This window comes from Lepidochelys kempii, chromosome 3 (genome assembly GCF_965140265.1).
Source record: "Lepidochelys kempii isolate rLepKem1 chromosome 3, rLepKem1.hap2, whole genome shotgun sequence".
In the NCBI taxonomy this organism is placed as follows: Eukaryota; Metazoa; Chordata; order Testudines; family Cheloniidae; genus Lepidochelys; species Lepidochelys kempii.
Genome location: NC_133258.1, coordinates 130,718,563 through 130,739,584, shown reverse-complemented (window position 1 = coordinate 130,739,584; position 21,022 = coordinate 130,718,563). Strand labels below are relative to the sequence as shown.

General features: G+C 39.8%; 1 protein-coding gene across 3 annotated transcripts in view; it reads right to left on the bottom strand.

The window, feature by feature from the left end:
• The window catches only part of NUP133 (nucleoporin 133), a 69,334-nt gene that overhangs the window by 31,848 nt on the left and 16,464 nt on the right, over positions 1-21,022 (bottom strand). For 2 of the 3 annotated variants that reach the window (XM_073338052.1, XM_073338053.1), the window contains exons 6-16: positions 20,658-20,828; positions 18,395-18,550; positions 18,239-18,309; positions 17,478-17,625; positions 14,527-14,671; positions 8,485-8,642; positions 7,622-7,713; positions 4,120-4,283; positions 2,560-2,654; positions 2,241-2,465; positions 1,002-1,124 (exon numbers count right to left, since the gene is read on the bottom strand). In XM_073338052.1, coding sequence (XP_073194153.1) covers positions 1,002-1,124; positions 2,241-2,465; positions 2,560-2,654; positions 4,120-4,283; positions 7,622-7,713; positions 8,485-8,642; positions 14,527-14,671; positions 17,478-17,625; positions 18,239-18,309; positions 18,395-18,550; positions 20,658-20,828 — 1,548 coding nt within the window. The remainder of the gene's footprint in view (positions 1-1,001; positions 1,125-2,240; positions 2,466-2,559; positions 2,655-4,119; positions 4,284-7,621; positions 7,714-8,484; positions 8,643-14,526; positions 14,672-17,477; positions 17,626-18,238; positions 18,310-18,394; positions 18,551-20,657; positions 20,829-21,022) is intronic. The other variant, XM_073338054.1, reaches the window with a different exon arrangement.

The window sequence follows — 21,022 nt, the reverse complement described above, 5'->3', positions numbered from 1 at the left end:
CTTTATTGATTTTGTTTTCAACATTGCAAGTCCTTTTTCTTATTAATCACGTGGGAAAACTGACATACAATTACTTCACTTAGGAAAGAAAAATCAAATGCACAATTACAAAATGGATAATAACTGGTAAGGAGGATAGCACTGCTGAAAAGGATCTGGGGGTTAACAGCGTAATGCAATGTAATGCAGTAGCAAAAAAGGCTAATATAATTTGAGGTATATTAACAGAATGTTGTCCACATGACACGGAAGGTAACTGTCGGCTCTATCCAGCCTTCGTGGTGCTCAGCACTGGCCTCAGCTGGAATACTGTGGCCAGTTCTGGGCGCTCCTCTCCAGGGACGATGTGGACAAATTTAAGAGGCCCCAGAGGAGAGCAACAAAAAATGATAAAAGGTTTAGAAAACCTGACCTATGAGGAAATATTTTTAAAAATGGGCAAGTTTAATCTTGAGAAAAGACTGGGGAGGGGGAAAACGACACCTGATAATAGTCTTCAAATATGTTAAGGGCTGTTATAAATGACTGATCAATTGTTCTCCAGGTCCATTTAAGGAAGGCTAAGAAGTAATGGGCTTAATCTGCAGCAGGGGAGATTTAGGTTAGATGTTAGCAAAAACTTTCCAACTATAAGGGTAGTTAAGGTCTGGAATAGGCTTCCAAGGGAGTCTGTGCAATCCCCATCATTGGAAGTTTTTAAAACAAGTTGCACAAACACTTATCAGCAGTGGTCTACGTTTACTTGATCCTGCCTCAGAGCAGTGGGTTGGACTTGATGACTTCTCAAGGTCCCTTACAGTCCTACATTTCTATAATTTTATATTTAGAAATAATTCTTATGTTTTCTTTATTTCTCTTTCCTGTTTTTATAAAACAATACTGCATTCTCGACAACTTTTCCTTGCTTACTAATACTCAGAAAGTAGGGTTGGACTCAACTTGCTAAATTCTGGTCTTGGTTTTTTTCTTGAGTGTTTCCCTTAATCAATGTAATTTGATACCTTTATGATGTTATTCACATCGACAACTATCTGGGCCCATTCAATGGATTCAATTGGTGTATCCTTCAAGATTTGCTCCTCGTGATCTAATAAGCATTCAAAGATCGTATCTATCTGGGATACCTGTAAAACATACAAAAATATTTGTACTGAACACAAGCCTACCCATTATCAGGTGATGTGTGAGAGCCAAATGATTCCTATCTATGAAAACAGAAATATTAACAGGACCTTGATTAAACAGCCTACCGGAACACAAAAAAGTATTTAACATTTATATGGATATTGAAAACATCCAGTTATTTTAGCTGAGTTTTGGTTTGGTTTTTTTAAGGGTTATAGGCCCTCTCACTTCTGGACACAAAACAATTGGGTTAGGAAGAAACTCCCCATATGTGGAGGTTTTTCCATCATTGTCCATTATGGGGCTCCTTGTGCCTTCCTCTGAAACATGTGGTGCTGACTACTGTCAGGAAAAGGATAATAGACAACACAGACAATTGTTTCAATCAGGTATCACAATTCCTATTTTCTCCACTGCTGACACCACTTTTCACTTCTCCTAGGGAGAAATCAGTCAGTCACTAGTTATTAATACTCTGTACATAATTCATCTAAAACTAAATCTAAACATTTTATTGCACATTGTTAAGATTAAAGAGGAAATCAATGTAAACTGGACACAACCAGAATGTAGTACAACTGGAATGTTTGCCTTAAAAATGTAATTGATTAATTGGATTAGACATACTGCATCAGAGAGAGCAATATATTATAGTGAAAGGCACTGAGTGGTTACAACTCATTCCAAGAAGGGAATGAAGAGATGAGGACATGAGAAAGCTTTATGAGAAAGAGGCCTAGCTAGAAGGCATTAGTGTCCTTCAGTGCTCTCCTGTAACATGGCAATCCTAGGATACAATTCTCTGATGAGAAGGGAAAACATGGCAGTCTTTTCATCCTTCCTATAGCTGAACTTGTTGGAGATCAGATTAGTTTTACTCTAGCCATAGGATGTCAGTCAGGATTCATATTTTAGTCGCAGATGCATGCAAAAAGTCATGTTTTAAAATGAGAGAAAATGCTACCAATAAAGTCTTAACAGGAGAATTCCGGAAAGTTAAATTTGTTTTAGAAGAATAAAGTCTTATATTACACATGAATGTATTTCAGTTTTTACAACACAACAATTCATCATGAAAATGGTTCCAATTAATCAAGGAGACTTCCTCGTCTTACCTCTCTAAAGAAAACATCTGCAGGGGTAAGACTTTGTGGAATATCACATTCCCTTTTGTTTAAAGCAATCAATATAGCAGTGTTCACCAAGTCTGGCAGTCTGGAGTGGTGGTTCTTGAGAACAATGGCTGCTGATAACTTTTCTGCATGTTCACAGAGCAACAATCGAGTTGTCATTGGCATCCCTCTTACTGGAAAACTGCCCAGACGTTCAAATAAGCCAACCTTTTATTAAAAAAATGTTAAGCAATATGCAAAAAATGATTAATATAATATAAAAAATGTAAGTGTTCATGCCACCAGAATTTTAGGACCGTACCTGATGAAGAAAGTCAATGAAGAAGGAATGGGCTTTCGTCTTATCCTCCAACTGATGAAGGAGAATAAGGGATGTATTGCTGAAACCAGCTGCTTCTGAAAGGCGTGTGTGAGAAGACAAGATTTTTAGCTAAGAGCACTTTTTATAAAGTCCATGGTATTGCAAGATGGAATTTAAGATCTCTTACATTTTGCAGCTTTTCTGTCTTTAATTATTACAAAAAAAAAAACGAATAAGAGCAAACCCTTGAAAAGAACATATCTGATACTAACAAAAACCAATACACAAAGACTGGACTTTTTTTTTTTTTTAAATCAGATCACCTTGTTTTGGTATTAAAAGACTGAAAACACAACCTAAAACTAAGTTTCTGTAATATAAATAAAACAAATATATAAATACAGAAGACAGACAACATTAAAATGAAGATAACTATCTGAATCCTGATTAAAGGGTTTATAAAAGACCTAAAGCACCTCCACCACTGCACAGATTGTACATTCCATGCACATATGGGCTTAGCAAAGCAAAAGGAAATTGCTCCCTCTCCTTCACCCCCAGATGTAGCCATGTAATGCTGTTTTAAATATGGTTGGCCCAAGCTCACTCCTTTCCCTCAGGGTTTGAATCCCAGGATCCTGGTAATATTTGGGACACAAAGTAGCAAAGAATTTAAGGAACAAGTGAGTGGAGTGGAAGCTTCTTTGGGTATATCTGTGTGATTGACATCCCAGTAGAGCTCCACTGTACCTTTTTATTGCTTTAGAATTCTCACAACTTCTACATACTCTATTATCAGAAGACAGCTAAGATGTGAAACTCACAAGAACAGTTGCGTCTGCAGTCTCCATCATGAGTAGGCTTATCAGGATTTTATTTTTATTTTCAAGTATTTATAGATTAATCAACTTAAGTTTTTGCATTAGCAGGAAATTAATACAGATAATGCCTTTTTTTCAATATGTTATCAATCCTTAAAAATTTAGTATTTGATATTTCATAATTTCTTATAGATTGCCAGGTAGAAATGACAGCAAAAAAAGCATCACTTGTCCATACATGCTACATATAAAACTTCCAGCAAAGTCCATGCTCAGCTCTGGGTAACTGCTGCCGGGAGATATAAAGGAAGGTCTCTTCTCATGGGTAGTTGCTCAGGAAGGAGTGTCTGATCACAAGGTGGCCTGCTTTAGTGCTTCACCTACACGAGATTCCTCCAGCAGGGGTTGGGGAGGTAAGAAAGTGGCACTTAGCCTTTGCATGTAGCTCCCCCTGCAGCAACTGCTACCATCCTCTCTTCTTAGCATTACTAGAGAAACATCAGCACTAAAAGGAGTGAAAAGGAGCTATTTAGAGTAGAGGTTGCTAGGCGGAAACACAGTGGTCAAAGGCAAAAGCCTCTTTACCTCCATGAAAGTACACTTGAGAGCGCATAGCAAAAATTGTGGGGAGGTTGTTGGTGATTAGTTTGGGAAGAAGGAGTGAGGGTAGGGAAAGAAATGTCCAAGTGGTGCAATCAACATATAAACATATAAACCCCCAAATAATATTAAGCCTTACCTTCTGGTACAGATTCAGCCCATCGTGGGTCAGATGCAGGGTAGTCATCCACTAAGTCTACACTGATCTGAATTACAGCTCTATCCAGTTCAGTATCAGAATCCAGGTCTGCATTTGGTGGAAAGAGCTCAACAACCATGCTCTGTGCACTGATTACATCTTTTCTGAAATAAACGAGAAAGGCTGCATAAAACAAAGTTAATCAGAAGTGGCCAAAATGTTAAAAATTCTCACAACTAGCAGTGTTTTCTACTATCCTTTTTATGAAATTTGTAGGTTATAATTGCTAACACTGTTTGTACTGACCACCTTTAACCTGAGTTTTTAAAAAGCATCTCAGTATAATTACCTATTTCAAAGGGGTATTATCTATTTTACTGATGGGTAAGTAATTTACAGTCACTTTTGACCAAAAAAACCCTGATGTTTAGCTATGCATGCTGAATGTCTTTCCAGTAGCCAAGCTAACAGGAGCAGCCCACACAATTTTTTAATTAAAAAAAAATGTATGTGTCAAATGCTCCTCTTGGCTTGCTATTGGGGGCTACTATCAGTTGCAGATGGTCCACATGATATTGTAGGCACTCTCATCATACCATCTCCTCCAGACATTTATCAAGCTCAATCCTGAAGCCAGTGAGGTTTTTTGCCCTCACTGCTCCCCTTAGAAGGCTATTCCGGAATTTCACTCTTATGATGGTTAGAAATCTTGGTCTAATTTCAAGCCTAAACTTGTTAATGGCCAGTTTATATCCATTTGTTCTTGTGTCAACAGCAACACTTAACTTTAATAACTCCTCTCCCTCCCTGGCATTTACCCCTCTGATATACTTAGAGACAGCAATCACATCTCCCCTCAGCCTTCATTTGGTTAGGCTAAACAAGTCAAGCTCCTTGAGTCTCCTCTCATAAGTAGGGTTTCCATTCCTCTTATCCTAGAAGCCCTTCTCTGCACCTGTTCCAGTTCGAATTTGTCTTTCTTAAACATGGGAGACCAGAATTTCACACAGTATTCCAGATGGGGTCTCACTAGTGCCTCGTATAATGGCAATAACATTTTCCTCTCTCTACTGGAAATACCTCCCCTGATGCATACTAGGATTGCATTCGCCTTTTTCATGGCTGCATCCCATTGGCAGCTCATAGTCATCCTATGATCAAACAATACACCCAAGTCTTTCTCCTCCTCTGTTGCTTCCAACTGATATGTCCCCAGCTTATAGCAAAAATTCTTGTTAGCTCCTAAGTGCATTACTTTGCACTATTAAATTTCATCCCATTTCTATTACTCTTGTTTTCAAGGTCCTCCAGATCTTCTTGTATGATATTCCAGTCCTCCTTCATGTTGGCAATACCTCCCATCTTTGTGTCATCGGCAAATTTTATTAACACACTCCCACTTTTTGTGCCAAGGTCATTAATAAAAAAATGTTAAATAAGATTGGTCCCAAGATCGATCCCTGAGGAATTCCACTAGCAACCTCCCTCCAAACTAACAGTTCACCTTTCAATATGACCCATTGTAGTCTCCCCTTTAACCAGTTAGTCGTCCACCTTTCAATTCTCATATTTATCCCATCTTCTCCAATTTAATAATTTACCATTTGGAATTGTATCAAATGTCTTACTGATATCCAGGTAGATTAGATCTACTGCATTTCCTTTGTCTAAAAAATCAGTTATCTTCTCAAAGAAAGAGATCAGGCTGGTCTGGCAAAATTCAACTTTCGTAAAACCATGTTGTATTTTATCACAAATACCATTTATCTCTATATAATTAACTACTTTCTCTTTCAACATTTGTTCCAAGACCTTGCATATTACTGAGGTAAGACTAACAGACCTGCAGTTTCCCAGATCACCTTTCCCCCACTTTCTTAAAAATAGGTACTATATTAGCAATTCTCCAGTCATAGGGTACAACCACCAAGTTTAAGGATTCACTAAAAAGCCTTGCCACTGGGTTTGCAATTTCATGTGCCAGTTCCTTTAATATTCTTGGATAGAGATTATTTGGGGCCCCTGATTTGGTCCCATTAAGCTGTTTGAGTTTGAGTTTCATGTCGGATGTAGTCATTTCTACTTTCATATCCTTGTTTCCATTATCCACCTTGCCTCTACTCCCAAATTCCTCATTATCCTTATTAAAAACTGAGGCAACGTATTCGTTTAGGTGTCACCTACCATGGCTCAGGTTATCCATTCCTTCTCATATCTGGTACCATTTGATCCAATATCATCTTTCTCCAAATAATGTCTCACTTTCACTCGGTTTCCCTCATCACAGCTTCCATTCTGTCTCTTGTTCTCTTACTAATACCCTTGCTCAACCTGCTGTCACAAATCAATTCCCCCAATTCACCTCTCTGGTTGCAACTTTCTACACCAAGAATGGAGCTCAAAGATTTCTCTCTTCCCAGACTAATTCAGGTCCTCCTCCTTGCATTTTAAGGATCTCCACAACTCAATTTCTTATCTCTTTGCTCTGCCTGACAGTCCCGTTCATGCACTTCTCCCACACAAATATCGGTCTCTCTCATGCAGGTCTTTCTTATGCCTGGAACCCTCTTTCTGACTCTCTCTTCCATGCCTCCATCCTCCTCTCTTCGAAGTCCTTTCTCCAACCTCTATTCTAGGAGGCTTAGTTTTATAGTTTTATAGATTACTTACTGTTTTCACCCTTAGGTCACTCCACCCTTTCCTGTGTTTATCTCCTCCTCTCGTTTTTGTCAATTTAGATCATACATTCATCAGGGCAATGACTATGTTTTGAGAAGCACTATGCACATTCATGGCACTGTATAAAAAATATCTTCTAAATACTGAAAATTTAAATGGAAAAATCCTGACTATTCATTTTATTTACATTCTTCCCTAACTTTCTTCACCAATGCCAGTTACAGAGAGAACAGACACAAAATTTTAAGCTTGAAATAGCTTTACTTTGTGTCAGTCAGATGATTAATACCAGCTCTGGTAGGTTATAACTGTAAAAATGACTATACAAGTCTGCTCCTTTCTAACATGGATCACTGTCTAGCTGGTTCAAGAATGCCAATTATTTCATGCAATAATATTTTTTTTAAAATTGGTTCTTTTTACAAAATCTCGTGATTTTTTTTAACCACAAAAAAATAAAAACTGAAATGTTTTTGAAAACCAAACTCAACATTTTAACCAATTTCTTGTGGGTTTTTTGTTTGTTCGGTTGATTTGGTTTTTTGGGGGACGTGGGATGTGTGTGTTGAAAATCCAGAAAAATTCAACCAATCTGAAAAGCATTTCAGGGTAAATAAAACAGCTAGTCAAAAAAAAATTGTCAACAACAATTTACTCAACAGTGTCCAAGATGTATACACACTTCTCTAGAAAAGGAATATATTAAACATGGGTACATGGTGATTTTTAATTAATCAGCATGAATTTTATTTTTATCAAGAGAATCCCTTAATTAAAAACAAACTTGCCCTCTCTACTATATCGACATAGTGACTCCTCATACCTGCAGTACTGTAGAAAAGCAGCTTTCAATAATTTAGTTTTATCCTCTTGTGCTATAATCTCCATTCTACTGGTAGCATCAAATGCAGAACCCTGAAACGTAAAATAAAAATTTTGACGGAAGGACAGATAGGCAAATACAAACCTCATTATGGAAGGACAGTAATCCTTCTAAAAACAACAGTGGTTTAAGATTAAAATAGACATGCCAACATCTAAAGTTTTTATTCCTGTGGGATGTCCTTGCTGATCACAACAACAACAAAAAAGAGACTGGGGGCAAAGGTAACAGGATCACAGTTCAGAAGCTGTACAGATTGATCTAGCCAAAGCAATGGTCATAAGATCCCTCCATTATGAAGTACTACTACAGCAACTGACCCAAGAGGGTAAGATAAATGGGATAATGACCAATTCATTCTTCGTTATTAGCCAACTAAAGAACTGGTCAGCCCCATACTAAAAACCCAGCTTCCATCCCTCTCTAAAAAATTTTGAGCAAAAGATTCTACTTTAGAAAAATATTCTTGACTAGGTAACTAATCTGAGATTTTAAGTAAATGCATATTGTATAAAAGTTAAATATGGACATGTGAAAAAACTTTTTTCCATTCTAAAGAGTTGGTTACTAGATAAAAAAGGAGAATTAAAATAGCACATTATTCAAATGAGTAGAGCTGGCTGACAAATATCAATTTGACTGGGAATTTCAAAATATTCTAAAAATTGTTCTGGGTTTTGAAAATTTGTTTTCAGCTAGATCTATTAAAAAATTAAAATTTTCTGTGAATGAAAATGTGAGTAAACTCTAGGCACACTTTCCTTTTGCGTTATGAGATTCTGAATTTTCATACTAAATATTACCTCATTGTTTGGTCCAGCTACAGAAGATGACAGGGAATCCTCAAGGTCTTCAGGAAGCACAGATACATTTTCCCTAGAAAAGATGGCCACAAGCCCACTTCTTCTGGTGAAAAAAATGGGAACTCCGGTGTAGCAACCTGCTCCTAAAATGCTATCTCCTAACGGGAAAGAAAAACAGACATTTAATAAATAAAATGATCATATAATGCTGCATTCATAGCTTTATCTTCATGTAGACATTTACTAAGTTTTCCCATGAACCAGCTAACAGCAGTACTTCACAACAGACTTGATCATTCAAACAAACGATAAGACCCACTGCAGATTACCAAATGATATGAGGTAATAACTAAGCAAACAAACCTAATTTTCGAAAAAATCTAAAGCACAGATTTATAAAATAGTCTCACATATTAAAGTAAGTCCACCTTTATTTTAGGTTATACACTATCCTATCCTAGTAAAAGAACTGTACTATAAAATACTAATAGCAGACCTCACTACAGTGCTCCACTCAAATCTTTGATGAAAAGTGGAATGAAATTTCCACGTGGAGAGAGAGACTTATTTGGTTTGCAGAGAAGCCTTCCTCTGCAACAGGGATCACTTGCAGGTTTAAACAAGTATAAATGGTGAATTTCTGCCTTCTGCCCCTCCACCCCCACGAACATGATACAGTTCTGTGGTGACCTAGAATCCTATTTTCGACGTCTCCGACTCAAGGAATATTTCCAACACACCTCGGAACAACATACTAACCCACAGAGACCTTCCTACCAAGACTACAAAAAGAAGGATTTTGGATGGTCTCCTCCTGAAGGTTGAAACCACAGACTGGACTTCCACATAGAGTGCTTCCGCCGACGTGTACGGGCTGAAATTGTGGAAAAGCCCCATAACCTCAACCATGCAGAACACAATGCCATCCACTGCCTCAGCAACAACTCTGACATCATAATCAAAAAGGCTGACAAAGGAGGTGCTGCCATCATCATGAATAGGTCAGAATATGAACAAGAGGCTGCTAGGCAGCTCTCCAACACCACTTTCTACAAACCATTACCCTCTGATCCCACTGAGGGTTACCAAAAGAAACTACAGCATTTGCTCAAGAAACTCCCTGAAAAAGCGCAAGAACAAATCTGCACAGACACAACCCCGGAACCCCGACCAGGGGTATTCTATCTGCTACCCAAGATCCATAAACCTGGATATCCTGGACGCCCCATCATCTCAGGCATTGGCACCCTGACAGCAGGATTGTCTGGCTATGTAGACTCCCTCCTCAGGCCCTATGCTACCAGCACACTCCCAGCTATCTTCGAGACACCACCGACTTCCTGCAGAAACTACAATCCACCGGTGATCTTCCTGAAAACACCATCCTAGCCACTATGGCTGTAGAAGCCCTCTACACCAACATTCCATACAAAGATGGACTACAAGCTGTCAGGAACACTATCCCCAATAATGTCACGGCAAACCTGGTGGCTGGACTTTGTCCTTACCCACAACTATTTCACATTTGGGAACAATGTATACCTTCAAATCAGCGGCACTGCTATGGGAACCCGCATGGCCCCACAGTATGCCAACATTTTTACGCCTTAGAACAACGCTTCCTCAGCTCTCGTCCCCTAATGCCCCTACTCTACTTGCACTACATTGATGACATCTTCATCATCTGGACCCATGGAAAAGAAGCCCTGGAGGAATTCCACCATGATTTCAACAATTTCCATCCCACCATCAACCTCAGCCTGGACCAGTCCACACAAGAGATCTACTTCCTGGACACTACGGTGCTAATAAGCGATGGTCACATAAACACCATCCTATATCAGAAACCTACTGACCGCTATGCCTACCTACATGCCTCCAGCTTTCATCCAGACCACACCACACAATCCATTGTCTACAGCCAAGCTCTACGATACAACTGCATTTGCTCCAACCCCTCAGACAGAGACAAACACCTACAAGATCTCTATCAAGCATTCTTACAACGACAATACCCACCTGCTGAAGTGAAGAAACAGATTGACAGAGCCAGAAGAGTACCCAGAAGTTACCTACTACAGGACAGGCCCAACAAAGAAAACAACAGAACGCCACTAGCATCACCGTCAGCCCCCAACTAAAACCTCTCCAATGCATCATCAAGGATTTACAACCTATCCTGAAGGACGACCCATCACTCTCACAGATCTTGGGAGACACGCCAATCCTTGCTTACAGACAGCCCCCCAGCCTGAAGCAAATACTCACCAGCAACCACACACCACAGAACCAGTAACCAAGGAACCCATCCTTGCAACAAAGCCCGTTGCCAACTATTCATCATGCCCGTGTCACATCTATTCAGGGGACACCATCATAGGGCCTAATCACATCAGCCACACTATCAGAGGCTTGTTCACCTGCACATCTACCAATGTGATATATGCCATCATGTACCAGCAATGCCCCTTTGCCATGTACATTGGGCAAACTGGACAGTCTCTACTTAAAAGAATAAATGGACACAAATCAGATGTCAAGAATTATAACAGTCCAAAACCAGTCGGAGAACACTTCAATCTCTCTGGTCACTTGATTACAGACCTAAAAGTGGCAATTCTTCAACAAAAAAAACTTCAAAAACAGACTCCAAGAGAGACTGCTGAATTGGAATTAATTTGCAAACTGGATACAATTAACTTAGGCTTGAATAAAGACTGGGAGTGGATGGATCATTACACAATGTAAAACTATTTCCCCATGTTTATTCCCCTCCCTCCGCTGTTCCTCAGACGTTCTTGTCAACTGCTGGAAATGGCCCACCTTGATAATCACTACAAAAGGTCCCCCCCACCCCACCCTGCCCTCTCGCTGGTAATAACTCACCTTACCTGATCGCTCTCATAGAATCATAGAATATCAGGGTTGGAAGGGACACCAGAAGGTCATCTAGTCCAACCCCCTGCTCGAAGCAGGACCAATTCCCAGTTAAATCATCCCAGCCAGGGCTTTGTTAAGCCTGACCTTAAAAACTTCTAAGGAAGGAGATTCTACCACCTCCCTAGGTAACGCATTCCAGTGTTTCACCACCCTCTTAGTGAAAAAGTTTTTCCTAATATCCAATCTAAACCTCCCCCACTGCAACTTGAGACCATTACTCCTCGTTCTGTCATCTGCTACCATTGAGAACAGTCTAGAGCCATCCTCTATGGAACCCCCTTTCAGGTAGTTGAAAGCAGCTATCAAATCCCCCCTCATTCTTCTCTTCTGCAGGCTAAACAATCCCAGTTCCCTCCGCCTCTCCTCATAAGTCATGTGTTCCAGACCCCTAATCATTTTTGTTGCCCTTCGCTGGACTCTCTCCAATTTATCCACATCCTTCTTGTAGTGTGGGGCCCAAAACTGGACACAGTACTCCAGATGAGGCCTCACCAATGTCGAATAGAGGGGAACTATCACGTCCCTCGATCTGCTCGCTATGCCCCTACTTATACATCCCAAAATGCCATTGGCCTTCTTGGCAACAAGGGCACACTGCTGACTCATATTCAGCTTCTCGTCCACTGTCACCCCTAGGTCCTTTTCCGCAGAACTGCTGCCTAGCCATTCGGTCCCTAGTCTGTAGCTATGCATTGGGTTCTTCCGTCCTAAGTGCAGGACCCTGCACTTATCCTTATTGAACCTCATCAGATTTCTTTTGGCCCAATCCTCCAATTTGTCTAGGTCCTTCTGTATCCTATCCCTCCCCTCCAGCGTATCTACCACTCCTCCCAGTTTAGTATCATCCGCAAATTTGCTGAGAGTGCAATCCACACCATCCTCCAGATCATTTATGAAGATATTGAACAAAACCGGCCCCAGGACCGACCCTTGGGGCACTCCACTTGATACCGGCTGCCAACTAGACATGGAGCCATTGATCACTACCCGTTGAGCCCGACAATCTAGCCAGCTTTCTACCCACCTTATAGTGCATTCATCCAGCCCATACTTCCTTAACTTGCTGACAAGAATACTGTGGGAGACCATGTCAAAAGCTTTGCTAAAGTCAAGAAACAATACATCCACTGCTTTCCCTTCATCCACAAAACCAGTAATCTCATCATAAAAGGCGATTAGATTAGTCAGGCATGACCTTCCCTTGGTGAATCCATGCTGGCTGTTCCTGATCACTTTCCTCTCATGCAAGTGCTTCAGGATTGATTCTTTGAGGACCTGCTCCATGATTTTTCCAGGGACTGAGGTGAGGCTGACTGGCCTGTAGTTCCCAGGATCCTCCTTCTTCCCTTTTTTAAAGATTGGCACTACATTAGCCTTTTTCCAGTCATCCGGGACTTCCCCGGTTCGCCACGAGTTTTCAAAGATAATGGCCAATGGCTCTGCAATCACAGCCGCCAATTCCTTCAGCACTCTCGGATGCAACTCGTCCGGCCCCATGGACTTGTGCACGGCCAGCTTTTCTAAATAGTCCCTAACCACCTCTATCTCCACAGAGGGCTGGCCATCTCTTCCCCACTTTGTGATGCCCAGCGCAGCAGTCTGGGAGCTGACCTTGTTAGTGAAAACAGAGGCAAAAAAAGCATTGAGTACATTAGCTTTTTCCACATCCTCTGTCACTAGGTTGCCTCCCTCATTCAGTAAGGGGCCCACACTTTCCTTGGCTTTCTTCTTGTTGCCAACATACCTGAAGAAACCCTTCTTGTTACTCTTAACATCTCTGGCTAGCTGCAGCTCCAGGTGCGATTTGGCCCTCCTGATATCATTCCTACATGCCCGAGCAATATTTTTATACTCTTCCCTGGTCAAATTTCCAACCTTACACTTCTTGTAAGCTTCTTTTTTATGTTTAAGATCCGCTAGGATTTCACCATTAAGCCAAGCTGGTCGCCTGCCATATTTACTATTCTTTCGACTCATCGGGATGGTTTGTCCCTGTAACCTCAACAGGGATTCCTTGAAATACAGCCAGCTCTCCTGGACTCCTTTCCCCTTCAGGTTAGTCCCCCAGGGGATCCTGGCCATCCATTCCCTGAGGGAGTCGAAGTCTGCTTTTCTGAAGTCCAGGGTCCGTATCCTGCTGCTTACCTTTCTTCCCTGCGTCAGGATCCTGAACTCAACCAACTCATGGTCACTGCCTCCCAGATTCCCATCCACTTTTGCTTCCCTCACTAATTCTACCCGGTTTGTGAGCAGCAATGTGTATGGTAACACCCATTGTTTCATGTTCTCTGTGTATATAAATCTCCTCACTGTATTTTCCACTGAATGCATCCGATGAAGTGAGCTGTAGCTCACGAAAGCTTATGCTCAAATAAATTTGTTAGTCTCTAAGGTGCCACAAGTCCTCCTTTTCTTTTTGATAGATTCTCTGTAACTTGAAGTCTTTAAATCATGATTTGAGGACTTCAATAACTCAGCCAGAGGTTAGGGATCTATTATACGAGTGGGTGGGAGAGCTTCTTTGGCCTGCAATGTGCCAGAGGTCATGATCATGATGGTTCGTTCTGACCTTAAAGTTTATCTGAATAAGCAAGATTTGGTGGTATTTAAAAATAGAGCTCCTATGTACAGTTACACAATATCATCTTATTTTCATTTTCCGTCTGTCTCCTCTCAAGCGAGTTTCAATCCCATTTTTAGAGTAAAATCCCAGACTTTTTTCAAGCAGTATATGAATAAAAATGTACTCAGCACTTACATATATATTCAAAATTGTGTGCACAAACAAATTATCCTTATACATTTCACAGACAGGGAAGCTGAAGCAAAGTGACTGGTTGCAGGTCAGAGAAAGAACTAGCGGCAACAACTGGCATTAGAGTTCAGACCTTTGACTGCCAAACCTTTGTTCATTCCATCAGCCCATGCTGCCTCAGTTTTAGTTTTGAGGTAACTGGGGATCCTTGAATGAAGGAACAGAATGCCAAAACAGATAGCTCAATCTAAATGCAGTGTGGAAATAATTAAAATCAAAGAAGAATTTTTTTGTCAATATGGTTAACTAAGTGAGTTAATACAAATTAAGTTTCCTATTGCTATTACCTTGTGCACCAAATATAATTTTCTCCTGTGGTAAAGAAATTCTTCCAGTTCCAGTTGAACAAGCAAAGACCTCATCTTCAGTGTACAGGTAGGCAGCATGGTTAAAGAAGTCTGGGACCACGAAACAGCACATCAGTTCTTCAGACTACAAGTGTCCAGAAGAATGACAGAATATACAAATAAACAATATTTAACACTTAATACAGCATTTTAAAAATGTTCAAAAAGTTGTACAAACATGAATATCTTCCTTTTCTTAATTTTAACATGACAGACATCTATCACAAATTTATTTTAAAAGGATCCCAGTTTCTATTTCTAATTTGCTTTGAATACTTAAGATCTGTTTTATCTACCTGCTAACTCCAAAAGAGATAGAGGTATATTTTCACCAGGATAGAAAAGAGATGAACAAATCAGTAATTCAGCAGCCATCAGACACTCCTCCTAATGTAAGAGCCAATTTGAAAATTGACACCATGGAAAAAATACCAGCCTTATAAAGTTAGGTCAAAGCTAATATTCATGAACATAAAAGCTTAATTAAAGAGACATTGACACTTCATGAAACATTTTTTGTGAAGTGTCAGTTGTGTAAGCAAATATATTTTAAGCACACTTTGCAGATTTCTGTTAGAAATCTTCAGAACATCTGTAATTAAAGATTTGATCGCTGAAAACTAGTTATAGATGGGTTTAATTAATCAGAGATATTCAAGATTATTGGTATTAGAGAGGCTAGTAAAGCAGACTGATGTATCAGATAACAGACTATATACACATTATTTAAAAGCTAAGATTCTGACCAAAAAAAATAACCCCATCAGAAGCGAGGAAATTTAAATTCAAATCTGGTCTGGTTTTTCAGTTCTAATCAAAAGTATGAGATTCCAAAATATCAACAAGCCAGACAGCAGCAGAGGCAAAGCCTCTTTTTTGAGCATATGATGCATCTGAGGGGGCAAGAGCGTATGTATACTGGTGATATTAGCTGGAATTCAGAACCTTCAGCTGGCTTTGCTGAGCATCAGTACAAGGTACAAAAAATAAAGCAGCAACTGCAGATTAGAAAATTAGTTCAATATATACAGCACAAGATACCCTATAAAACAATCTCTGGCAGTGATACTCAGACTGAGGCTCATGAGACACAAGTGGCTCTTTAATGAGACTACTGCAGCTCTTTGCAGCACATGATATTAAAACACTGATTTAATTATTAACCAATCTAAGTTATTAACCAAACAGGATGCTTCTACTATCTTATTAACCAATTGTAGCTGATAAAATAATAGTTAGTTAGTCATTTTGCTGTGAGAATATTATATTTCCCCTGTCATACTGTTTAAAAATAAAAATATAGTACTATAGTAAATGAAACAATGAATTCACACTACTGAGGCTCTTTAGGGAAATGCTGATTGCTAATTCGGCTCCTGAACTACTAAGGTCTGAACATCACTGATCTATGGCATATAAATCCATGTAATCAGGTACTGCCCAAATCTCACAAAAGATTCATTTTAAAATAAAGACAAGATTCATATTTGGCTGAAATGCTCTTCAAGTATCCTTTTTTCTTCTTACTCAATATTATTTAACTGCTTTAAAAGCTCTAAAAAGACAAAGATCAAGCTTTAAAATTAAAAGCTACCTCAACAATAGTTTTTAACCTCTAAGTCAGGGGTTCTCAACCTTTTTCTTTCTTTTTCCCCAACAAGCTATAAAAACACCAGGGCCCAGTGTGGGGGGACTTAGGGCTCCGTCCGCCGGGCCCTCAAGCATAGGAGTAGTTTGACTTCTATTGGCAGGGGATGGGGCAGGGAGGGAGTGCTACTCACCTCAGCAGGCCACCCAGCCTGTCTGGGTTGTCGGGGCGGGGGGGAGGGGGGATTATAACTCAAAGGGGGTGGCTCAGCTCAAAAAGTTTGAAAACTGTTCAGAGGGCAGGGGGTAGCTAGGTGTTGTGTGTAGGCAGGGGGGAGTAGCTCAGAATGCAGGGAGAGGGGTAGCTAGGGGCTATGTGCTTGGAGAGCCTCCCCACCCTGCGGTTGCTGCTCTCCTTTACCAGCTACGTAAGCAGTCAAAGGGGGCAACCCCAGGCACCAGCAGCAGAAGGAGGAGACGACAGGGGAACACCATGGCTGCCAGCTACATGGCACCAGCCAGAGTAGCAGCTGCCCCACACTGCCCAGCTCCAGCTTACAGCCTCCAACCTGGCCAGGGGGCAGGGCCTCGGGGGCTGGAGGAGAGAAGGAAGTGGGGCAGGCATGGAGCTGCCCCCATGACTTCCCTACTCTGGGTAAGGCACTGCAGTTTGGGGGGGCAATGCCCCCTCATAACCACCCAAATCTGCCCATGGACTCGGGGCATTAGTCCCAGGGGGAGTGCCAGGGCACCAGGACTTTGGTCCCATGGGGGGTGCCGGGGCTTGGGGCTTTGGCCACAGGCCCTGCAACCCCCCTGAAATGGCTCGCAGACCCCCAAGAGGCCAAAGACCCCCAGTTAAGAATCGCTGCTCTAAGTTTTACTCTTAATTTTTCTGTATTAGCTGTCCATTTTCAGCAAAATTCCTTCAGCCTCTTCCTTCAGATTCAAGACCCTGAGGATGAATTACTTCATAATTCATGCAAAATTGATTTTATAATAAAACTGCTTACAACAGAGACATAGATGGCAGTATGTAGAGGGCAAGATAGTAAACCTAAACAGTATGGAATATCTCAGCAATAACACTTTGAAAAAGGAGAGAGTTTCTGTGCGTTTTTACTTTATATATTTTACATGAAATTTAAATATTTTACATTGAACTTTACGTATTGCTCTCATCAAAAGCTGTTTATATTAATTCTGATGAAAATAAAACACACACACAAAAATGTTGCCTATATACATTATTTTCAAGACTAATTCCAAATTCACGTTAGAGCAAAGGTCCAATGACTCCATACCTGAAAAGGTGGATTATATTGGGTAACCTCCACAACAACATCATCAGACATGTGGTAACCTTTATCCTCCACTGTTATGAGAGTGTAATAGGTGAGACATGGACTGTCTCCAAGATGCCATGCTGCAGCCAAAATTACCAGTCCATCACTATTCATTGAAAAAGCAACATGCCATTAGTACATGCACCATGGTTCAGAAAACAGGAACATAGGTAGAACGCTACATAAATAATATTTTTAGGTATCCAACAGTATTAGAAAAGTGTCTTTTTTATTAAACAGGAACTTTAGTCTCTAACTTAAAACAGTAAGGGGGTATATGGAGTATTTTGTTGTTTTAATGCTCTTAATGCAACAATGGTTTCTAGACACTGAAAATATGTGGAAAACTAAATTCCCATCACGTTGTTTAAGTAATACCAATAGAAGCCACAGACCAGTTATTTTCAAGTTATATAGAAGTTATATTTGGCTTACCCAGCCTCCTGGAAAAAAACATTGCAAAGAAAATTATCATGAAATGACAGAACCTTAATAGAGTTATTCTGGGTGAAGAATTTTTAAAACTTAATTACTAGTTACTAATGCCATCACATCTAGTACAATTAGTTATTTGCACTGAGGTGCCTGTTTTGTCCCCAACAGCATTCAGAGTAATTAAAATTCCAATAATTTGCATATAAAACAATGTAGGAAAATAGAAAGCACTTATCAAATCAGCATATGGTTCATCTCTTGCTAGGCAGAATGCTCATGCCTACCGGTTTCGTTGCAAATCCAAATACTGAACATTGACTCCTCCTTTAATATCTTCATAGTTACTTTCAGAGCCCTGTAAAAGACACTAATTTATAGCGACAGAAATAAATCAGCTAACTACCAATGTCATTTTATTTTTCAAGTGTACTGCTTCTTACCCAAATTGCATCTGTGATGTGTTCTTTAAGGATTCTGTTGATATCCCAGCTGAGAACTTGACGTTCAGTAGAATCGTCTATCTCCCATTTGTTTAGATTTGAACTGGTCAGTGCATAAAAGCTTGATCTCTCTTTGTCCCAAAGAACACTAGAAAGCTGCATTTAATAAAAAAAAAAAAAAAAGCAAGCTCTGTCAGTTAAAGTATGTTCTTACTATTCTGATATATTGTGCCACTCCACTCAATCTGATAAGACATATGGATGCTCAATTTGACAATTATTATTTGTATTACTGTAGTGCCTACGAGCCCTGCTCATGGACCAGAACCCCATTGTGCAAGGGGCTATATAACCACAGGATAAAAAAATGGTCCCTGCCCGAAAGAGTTTACAATCTCTGCTTTAACTATGATACAAAATTTAAGCATCAAAATAATTCCAGATGGAAGTCATTTTATGGGATTAAAAAAAAATAGAAAAAATATATCTCATGCTCCTCTCCAGCTTTTGTAAAATTCACATACAAAACTTGAGGATGACCCACAACCACTGGCATCTCTTTATCTAGGGAGAACCTATGAGTTACTAATAGTTTCTCCATTGTCATTCAATTTGCCTGCACCATTCTCTGCACATCTCAAGTGTACACCAAGCTATAGGTCAATGTACACTTTAAAAATTGTGCTTTGGGGATGCAAGGACCTGAAAGAACATTTGCCTAATAAAGTAAACGTGCTATAGATGCACAAGAAATGAGGCAAGGTCTCCACAGAAGCGACTGCATGAGTCTTTGTGCATTTGAATGTTAAAACTGCAGCTCTTCAGATAGACAAAAGGGTACCTTTTCCTATGACTCTAGTAAGATGCATGGGATAGGATGTTTTGGTGATGCGTAACTTAACAGGTTTTTGGGGTTTTTTTAATATGAGTTGTACGGTTAAGAACTCAAATCAGAAAATGCCAAAGTTAATATTCACATGCAAGTTAAATTATGTCCTTCCTTATGGATATGCATGACAATATAATCACAAAATAAGTCACAAATAATACAAATAGATGTCCATATAACCTTGAAAAGTGAATAATATATAACATGCAGCAAATGACACAGGGCCTGCTTCATTCATCGCTCACCTTGTATGGGGCTCATCTTGTATGTAAGTGACTTTCAGAGACTGTCAGCATAAGCAGAGCATATATACAAAACTACAAAATGCCACACATCTAGTTTTATAGAAAACTGTATGTTATATTTGATATATGGTAAGTGAACATATAATTAAAGATTCTTGGAATATACAAGTACCACTACACTGCATACAACCTTAACTTTGGCATTTCCTGACTTGAATGATAATACTGCACAATAAAGCACACACTAAAGTTTCTTTTGATTAACTTAAATTAGTCTTCCTATCATGAAAATCTTAAAAAATACACAAGCACTCAGCAATTAAACTGCTAGTTCAAGTCTGGTATGGACCAGAAAGGAAGACAATATGTTGTGTAAGGCCACTCCACGAAATAAACAAAGGGCCACAGGCTGTTGAGAAATACCAAATCTAGATAGGACACCAAGTATAGTTTGCTTTTGACATTCAATTACCACAGGGATAATCTATAACAAATGAATAGGAGGAACAGTAGTAGACTCCAGTTTTCTAGGCTTTAAGCCACTTGGTGTTTGACAAACGCAGTGCAGGGAATCTTCTGGGAAGCATAAGAAATACTAATTTTGGAACATAAATCATGTTGAGGACTAAGTCCAAGTGATCATACTGGATGCAGATCATTTAATGAGCACACTGATGCTATGATTTCTGAGGAAATTTAAAAACAGTTGCAAGATAATTATTCCTTTCTGTTTACATCAGTGCTGTCAAGCAGTGGTTTTCTTTAGGGGTCCACAGACTATGTCGAAGAGGTCTGCGAAAGGTTGTCGTTACTAAAGAACAGTGGTTTGCAACCTGGGATCCACAGACTATGTCTAAGATTTCCAAAGGGATTTCCGCCTGCATGTGAAATTTTTTAGGGGTCCACAAATGAAAATAGATTGAAAACCACTGCAGTAAAGTATTTCTTTTTTAAGCCTTAGTGAATATAATTGGTATGGAGTGGGTTTCAGATGTTCTGTATCCTGGTACAGTATGTCCTTAAGTAGCAGTGAGTGAAAGGGGAAGGAAGGAGTGAGACAAGTTGGAACACGTCATTATAATTTTTTAAAAAAAAAATCTATTTATAATAATCTATTTCTTGAACTTACCGCAGCATCATTACTAGGAGACAAAATCCCCAAGAGAGAGGAGACTCTTCGGCCAATTCCAGAAAACATGCCCTGTCCCTGTGGCAGGACATGCTGATGGATCTTACCAGAACTGTCTGGTATCAATCGAACTAGCTGGCCCCTTGAAGATGATAAAACAAAACTTCCTCCCTAACAAAAAGTAAAAATGTCTACATTAGACACATAAAAGACACACCACCAACTTTCAGCAACAATTACTGTCAAATAAGGATTATTTGTACCAGGTCAGGAGAAAAACAGGACTGGGAACATAGCCATCCTATAAAGAAAACGAGGGCTAGCAGAGATATAGTATGAAACATGTTTTCCAGCAAATTAATTTA